Source organism: Orycteropus afer, unplaced genomic scaffold (genome assembly GCF_000298275.1).
Source record: "Orycteropus afer afer isolate SDZICR_OR568_19922 unplaced genomic scaffold, OryAfe1.0 scaffold00304, whole genome shotgun sequence".
NCBI lineage: Eukaryota > Metazoa > Chordata > Mammalia > Tubulidentata > Orycteropodidae > Orycteropus > Orycteropus afer.
The window spans coordinates 745,557-753,856 of NW_006921891.1; the positions used below are offsets into that span (position 1 = coordinate 745,557).

At 40.2% G+C, this 8,300-nt stretch overlaps 1 protein-coding gene across 1 annotated transcript; it reads right to left on the reverse strand.

The window, feature by feature from the left end:
* Positions 1-4,769: 4,769 nt before the first annotated feature.
* Positions 4,770-7,940, reverse strand: TLR7 (toll like receptor 7). The gene has a single exon (XM_007951628.2). The coding sequence runs from the start codon at positions 7,908-7,910 to the stop codon at positions 4,770-4,772; it is 3,141 nt and encodes a 1,046-aa protein (XP_007949819.2). The 5' UTR covers positions 7,911-7,940.
* Between the last annotated feature and the right edge of the window lie 360 nt (positions 7,941-8,300).

Genomic DNA, 8,300 nt, shown 5'->3' on the forward strand with positions numbered 1-8,300 from the left:
AAACCCCAAGGAAGGGCACACTCCCTCGAAGTGTCTAATATTGTTCCCCAGAACCAGTATTCCCTGCTCACGTTAGCACAAGCAGAAGACAGAGAATAAATGAAACCTCATCTTCGCCTTCATTTTGAAAGGGGGCCATAAACACCTAGCAGACTGATTCTCTCAGTCACCCTGGATGTGGATGAGATGGAGAAAGCAAAAAAAAAAAAAAAAGCCTGTTTTATGGAAAAACAAAGGCCTCATAAAAGAGAAGAGTGTGTGTCCTTGCCATTTCCATTAGAGCTTCTTTGGAGACTGAGAAACAAGATGCACATGTTCTCAGCTCATCACATCACTTCCTGTACTGGATATCCCCTGACCACATTTAAGAAATCAGCTAGACCTGAAAGAGTGTCCCAAAAGATAAAGCTACAATTAGACGTGAGGATGAGGCCAAGAGACCGTGGCTCAGGAACAAGGCTATGGTAGACTCATCCTCTTTCTTCTCTTCAAACCAGAAACACTCTCTTGCCTTTTTCTCAGCTAGAACCTTTGCCCTTCTCAATTGTCCCTCTCTGCTGGATCCTAAGATGTACAGTATCCATCTGAGGAGAAAGAACACACCTTCATCACGTCCAGAACATTCCTTTCATGAAATAAAGGGTTGGGTTTCAAACTTTAAAATCATGGGGATTTAGACCCAATTGGAAATATGTGTGTCTCAAGAATGGCTTGGCTCTTTTTGTTGCTGAATGTTAAAGCTAAAGTTCAAGACTGAAACTTTCTCAATGTTAAGGTCCAGGGTTGAAAAGGGCTGGGGGCCAAGTCTTGTTGCTGCAGAAGAATTTATAGAGAATCTGGGAGCCCTTCCAGGAGCAGAGCCGACCAGAGAGGGGTCAGCAGAGGCCAGCATACAATCAGAACTTTGTGGGGGACTTGGCAGTCATGCTCTCCTACTAGCCTGAGCTGGTGGCTTTTGATCTGATCCATCTATGAACCCCACAGAAGGCTCACAGAAAGTTTAAAGAGTGACTTGTCATGATTGCAAATGAATTAAAACTAAAGCCATCTGTTGATGTGCTTTTAGTTATTTTCCTATAACAAACCACTGTACTTAACCTCATGTCAAAACACACTGTGGTTTTGGAGCATATGTTCAGTTTCCCTTCCTCTTGATCCATTTCAGAAGACCACTGAGTTGTCTTCAAATGCTTTCTAAATTACCAAAATGACTTAAATTTTTGTATGTATGTGTTTTTGAAGGAAAAAATTATGATTACCAAAAGTTGAAAGTTTGTGAAATTATCTTTGTTTTCACTGAATAGGGAAAGCATCCATTAAGCACAATCGAGCTTACAGAAAGTGTCAGAGTTGACACTAGCAACTTAAATTCTCTCTCTAGTCATGTCAGAGATTAATTTGGGAAACTGTGACCTTTATTAATTAGACAGATAACTGTTGGGAATCATTCATATACTAAGTATTTAAAGTGAGACTTAAAGTAAAACGTTTGGTAGTTCCATATATGAGGAAAATACAAAGTCTCCAAGCACATGTGCCAAGATTAGAACCCAGGCATGCAATTTTCCAAATGGTGCAATCACCTCTGCAGATCATTCCTCTCATGGAATAAAGGGCATTGGTTGGGTTTCATACTTTATCTCATGGGGGTTTATAACCAATTGGAAATATGTGCATCTCAAGAATGTTGCTGGTTCCTTTTGTTGTTTTTGAGTACTAAAGCTGAAGTTCAAAACTGAGTAATGTTTCTCCTGCCTGCACCAAAAAAAAAAAAAAAGAAAAAAAAAGAAAAGAAAACCACCAAACTCACTGCCGTGGACTCAGGGAAGGAGAATAATAAATGAAGGAAAAAACAGGAAGAATGCAGAAAGAAAAACAAGGAATGGGGTTAATAACAAAAAAAAAAAAGGGGAAAGGAAAAGAACCCATGTAATTGTCATCCCTGCCTGATAACGCCAAAGAAATAAATTTTCTTGGCATCTTCCTTGAGAGTTGACAATCAAAACCATTTAATGTTGGTGGGTCAAGATCTCAAGTCATTACAAATTCATTGCATTAATTAGTTAACTAAGTTGTTTGAAAGATCATTGGTTGAGGTACTGTTACTGTGGATACAATAGTTTTGCAGTGCAGATAAAAATATATGAGTAGTTAAAATTACCACCAAAGGTGGGGACCAGGTTTGCTGGTCCGATAGAGCCTGGTGGAACCATTGAGACTATGGCCCCTAGCTGCCCTTCAGTCTGGAATTGAACCCACACCTGTGGCTTCCAGCCAAACAGAATACAGGCATATGAGTTAAACATTTACCTCAAGTAGATACACTCCTTGGAGAGAACAATCATGGGGGAAAGAAGGGCTGCTTATGCACAGGGAGACAGCTCAGGGGGCAGGAGAGTATGGAGGACTGGACACTGGGAAGAGGTAACTATGGGGAGGAAGTGGGAGGGGAGCTGTTGCATTGTGGTAAATTGTGGTCCATGACATGAGACAAAGTATATGTGAACTTCTGTATGGAAAGTGAGTTTGTTCTGTAAATCTTCACCCAAATCACAATAAAAAATAAAAAATACCACCAAAGGTAAAGAGCATCACTTTACAGGAATGTGGATCATGTTCATTTTTATCCATTGGTAGGCATATCATATCTTCTGGTGGTAAAGACATCTCCAACTATCTTCTCATGGAACCCAGCAGCAGGTCCAAGGAAAAAGAACAAGTGGTACCAAAGAAGTAACCATTTGCCTGTGCCCATATTAGACCTGCACAGAAGGAAGCATTAGGTGATACAATTGGTTGAGAAGTGAGTTAACTGTTTGATTGGGGTTTTATTTCACTCAACTATAGTCAGTTGCTACACTGGAGGCACTTACTCGTCTATGTCAAGAAATTTGAAGACAGCTACCTGGCCAACTGACTGGAAGAGATCCATAGTTGTACCCATTCCAAAGAAAGGTGATCCCACAGAATATGGAAATTATTGAACAGTATCATCAATATCACACACAAGTAAAATCTTGCTGAAGATCATTCGAAAACAGTTGCAGCAGTATATTGACAGGGAACTTCCAGAAATGCAAGTTGGATTCAGAAGAGGACGTGGAACAAGGGATATCATCACTGATGTCAGATGGGTCTTGGCTGAAAGCAAAGAATACCAGAAAGATGTGTACTTGTGTTTTATTAACTATGCAAAAACATTTGACTATGTGGATCATAACAAATTATGGATAGCATTGAGAAGAATGGGAATTCCAGAGCACTTAATTATGCTCATAAGGAACCTATACATAGATCAGGAGGCTGTCATTTGAACAGAAGAAGAGGATTCTGCATGGTTTAAAAACAGGGAGGGAGTGTGTCAGGGTTGTATCCTTTCACCGTATTTATTCAACCTGTATGCTGAGCAAATAATTTGAGAAGCTGGACTCTATGAAGAAGAACACAGCATCAGGGTTGGAGGAAGACTCATTAACAACTTGCCTTGCCTGCTGAAAGTGAAGACGACTTCAAGCACTTACTGATAAAAATTAAAGACTACAGTCTGCAGTATGGATTACACCTCACCATAAAGAAAATGAAAATCCTCACAACTGGACCAATAAGCAGCATCATGATAAAGGAGAAAAGATTTAAGTTGTCAAAGATTTCATATTACTTGTTTCCATCATCGACACCCATGGAAGCAGCAGTCAAGAAAACAGACAACATATTGCACTGGGCAAATGTGTTGTAAAAGACCTCTTTAAAGTGCTGAAGAGCAAAGATGTCTTTTCGAAGACTGAGGTGCCCATGACCCAAGCCATGGTATTTTCAATTATCTCATATGCATGTGAAAGCTGGACAATGAATAAGGAGGATGGAAGAAGAGTTGATGCCTTTGAACTGTGATGTTGGCAAAGAATACTGAAAGTACCACGGATTGCCAGAAGAACTAACAAATCTGCCCTGGAAGAAGTGCAGCCAGAATGCTTCTTGGATGCAAGAATGGTCAGACTTCTTCTCACCTCCTTTGGCCATGTTGTCAGAAGGGACCAGTTCCTGGAGAAGGAGATCATGCTTGGTGAAGTGGAGGGCCAGTGAAAAAGGGAAGGCCCTCAACGAGATGGACTGACACGTTGGTCACAAAAATAGGCTCAGGTATAGTAAGAATTTTGAGGCTGGATGAGGACTGGGCAGTGTTTTGTTCCGCTGTACACAGGGTCGCTATGAGTTGGAGACGACTCGACAGCACCTAACAACAACAACAACTATGGTACATTTTGGTGTCATATAGACAGAGCCTGAGCAGCTTTACCCTATTTCCACACACATTAGTACTTATTAAGAGTAGAACACGATTCTTCTCAACTTCATGATTGTTTGTATATTTACTAATTACATTTACAGGAGAATCAGAGCCTTGTGTCCTCTACTTGTCACTTTGTCCCAATGATATTTTATACAAGAGCTAAGGAGAGAGACTGAATCCAGCTTGCATTTCTGGAAGTTCCCTGTCAATATACTGCTGCAACCATTTTTGAATGATCTTTGCAAGATTTTACTTGTGTGTGCAAGTGGAGACATAGAGAGATAAGAAGGAAGACTTGAATGCATATATAGATTCCATCTTTCCAACTCCTTTGTCTATCGGTGGTGACTCCCCTCTGATATAGGCAATCTCAAGTCTTGGAGAATTTCAAAACACTCTTGGTGAGAAATGAATGAGAGAATCTAGGCAATTCAATGTCTCCTTGGCGAGCCAGGCAGTCAGATTTTGCAAAGAAGGGCTAGACTGTCTCTTTGAACACCTGACTATAGGCCACGTGATTGTTCATGGCCAAGGCATTTTTCAGACACTGCCAGAAGTATGGGTGAGCCTGTGGGTTTGTCGGCCATTCAAGAACGGAACTTCCACAGAGCCTCTTCCGGAGCTGGAGGAACTTGGAGTTCTTAAGAGGTTTTTCAAGAAATATCAAGATAATCACATCCACTTTTTCGTCTATGAGCCTCTGATGGGAAAGGTAAAATGCTATTTTGAAGTTCTCAGTCTTTGCATACTTGTCTGTCATCACAAACACAGTCTTTTTGCTCAGCTGTATGCTCTGGGAAAGGTTTTCCAGAACTGGCTGCCCTGGTAACCAGTCCCTTTCCTCAAGACATAAATTAAAATGCTTCTCCTTTGGGTCTTCCAATTTGGCCACCAGCTCATCCAAAACCCATTCTGTCACAGCTGGATCTTTAGTGTCATATACAATAAAAGCATCGTAACAAGAATCCTGTGATATCAGACGCTGATACCCCTTTATCTTGGCCTTGCAGAAATAATAACTATACCACACATCCCAGAAGTAGAGGTGGCTTACTGTTGTAACCACCATCAGAAAGAGAGCCATAGATATGGAAAATGAGTACAGAATCAGGTTAGTTAGATCTAACTCACAGGTATACAGATCCAGGGAGACCACACTCTGGCCCTTGTGTGCTCCTGGCCCCACACAAGTCACATCAGTGGCCAGGTAAGGAATAGTGACCTCTGTATGGTTAACCCACCAGACAAACCACACAGCATCACAGGTACACAGAAACCGATTATGGTGCAAAAACAACATCTCCAGGTTGTTGAGAACGTTTTCTGGAAAGCTAGTCTTTTGGATAATCTGGATTTTATTTGAGCTGAGGTCCAGATATCGCAACTGGAAAGCATCTTGTAGAAAATACTTTGTCAGATGCCTGATTTGATTATTCTTAAGAATCAGTTTCTTGAGGCTGCTGGAACAGTTGGATAATCTCTTAGGGACAGTCTTCAGCTGGTTTACGCTGAGGTCCAGAGTTTCCAGATTCTTCATTAACTGGAGCTTTGCCCAATTAAAAGACTTGAGCTTATTTTTGGCCAAGGAGAGGGTCTTTAGATTTGGAGGCATACCATCAAAAACTCCAGGAGGCAAGAAACTCAGGGAATTTTCAGAGATGTCCAACTCTTCTAACTTTATCAGATGTTTGAAGAATTGTAGGTATCTGTTATCACCATCTCTCCATAAAATATCCAAGTGGTTTCCTCTGAATTCCAGAGTTCTAAGAGAATTGCTCTCCAGGGTTCTGCTGGAGGAGGTAGAAATATCATTGTAGTTCATCATCAGTTTCTTCAGCACAGTAAGGTTCTTGGTAAAGTTTAGCATGTGAGTAAGTCCTTCTGATTGGAAATAATGGCTATTACTACTTATATCCAGAACTTCTAGTTTGCGTAGCTCCTGAAATGCTGTTGAGTAGAGTAAATCAAGCCGGTTGTTAGAAAAATCCAGATATTTCAGCTCCACTAAAGGCTGGAATTCACTGCCATTAAGAGTTTGACTAATTGAATTTCCTGACAAGTTTAAGCATTTAAGGAAGGAAAGATGTTGAAAATCAGAGGACTTGATAAAAAATATACTATTTTTACTTAGGTCCAAGGTCTGCCCATACATGTTGCAATTTTCATTAAAGGGCAAAAGAGAAGGTGTCTCTCTGTGTTTGAACCTGCAACTCCTTGCATACTCATCATATGTGAAATAGTGTCCAGCTTCAAGGAGCTGGGGTCCATAACTATTTACAGAAGTTCTGGTATTAGGGCAGAAGCCAACATCACTTGAGTCTCCTGAAGGTGATATTTTATTCACTGAAAGATCTATGACTTTCAGCCTTTCAAATTTTTTAAATAGGCTGAGGTCAGCAATTTTTATAAAGTTGGTGCCAAGATCAAGAACTTCGAGATTGGGAAGACTCTGTAAAGGGGAGAGGGCAAGGCTTTGTAGCTCTTTAAAGACATATCCTCTGATTCGCAAGATTTTCAGATTTTTCAGTGAAGAAAACGCATGTGATAGATTCATAAATGCATGATAGACCTGAAGTTCATAATTGAAAGACAGATCCAATTGGACAAGGTTGGGAAGAAAATACAAAAATTTGGCATCTCCAATTTCTTTGGCTAAGTAGTTTTGAGAAAGGTCTAGCTCTTCAAGCTTGTTAAGTTTTTTAAACAATCTTTTGGGTACATACCGAAGTGAGTTACTATGCAGACGTAAAACTCTTAATTCTGTTAATGTATCAAAAGCATTTACGTGAATCTGTAGGGGAGAATTATTTTCACAGGGTGTACAAGGAAACGGGACATTATAACAACGAGGGCAGTTTCCACTTAGGTCAAGAAGTTGCAGTTGGTTGAGGTTACTAAAATCATCTTCTTGGATGTTTGTGATGATGTTGTTGTAAAGATAGAGTTCAGTTAAAGAAGATGGTAAAACAGTGGGGACAGCTGTGACATTGTTATCTTTTAGAGAGAGCACTTTCAAATTCCTCAGGTTTAGGAAGGCATCTTTTTCTATTGAAAATGAAACATTACAAGGATTGCGATGATAACAGTTTTGGCCCAGGTAGAGTATTTCTAGGTTAGCCAGTTCCGTTACATTCTCTTTCATTATGGAAAAGATTGTGTTGGCTTCAAGGCTCAGCAGCTTTAAGCTGGAAGGAAGACCCTGTGGTATCTCCAAAAGCTGGTTTCCATCAAGGTAAAGGGCCTTTAAAGAAGTAAGTCTACTAAAGCTTCTGGGCTTAACCTGCAGCCTATTGGTGCAAATATTGTCTTTTGGCCCTAATCGAATAGGTACACAGTTGCATCTGAAATCAATTTCTACTAGATGTTCCAGGCTGTGGAAGGAGGCTGGGGAAATGGCCGGTATGTGGTTAATGGTGAGCGTGAGGTTGGTGGCATTGTTGGGAATACCTCCTGGGATTTCCATCAGATGCCTGTCTGTGCAGTCCACGATCACATGAGCCTTTGGAGCATCCACTATGACGTCACAGGGTAAAGTTTTAGGAAACCATCTAGCTCCAAAGAGTTTGGGAATTAGGATCACATTCAAAAAGATAAGAAATGGTCTATTCATTGTGTACATCTGGAACACCTGAAAGTACAAGAAAGATCAAATTACTGTTTTGAAGTATTCCACCATAAATCAGAATAGAAAATTCCCATTTGCTGACTCTCTTCTGCTTCATTTTTAAATAAATAATTTAAGTATTGTTCTCAACTGTCTAAACAGCACCTCTACCCCCTGACTCTATTTGTCAATTACTGAGGTTTAAAATAGTTCAGTTGCATATTTAGCTTTCAGCTTTTAAGATAGATGCATTGTTTCAAGGTGGTAGAAGCAGCATTTATTTTCCTATTTATTGTTACTTAGAATACAAGAGCCATTGTTTGGCTGCCCAGAGTCTGAAATTTGGAGGGGGGAAAGGTAAAGAAAGTTAAAATGAAAATACACTTGGGAAGAATAAGACATTAA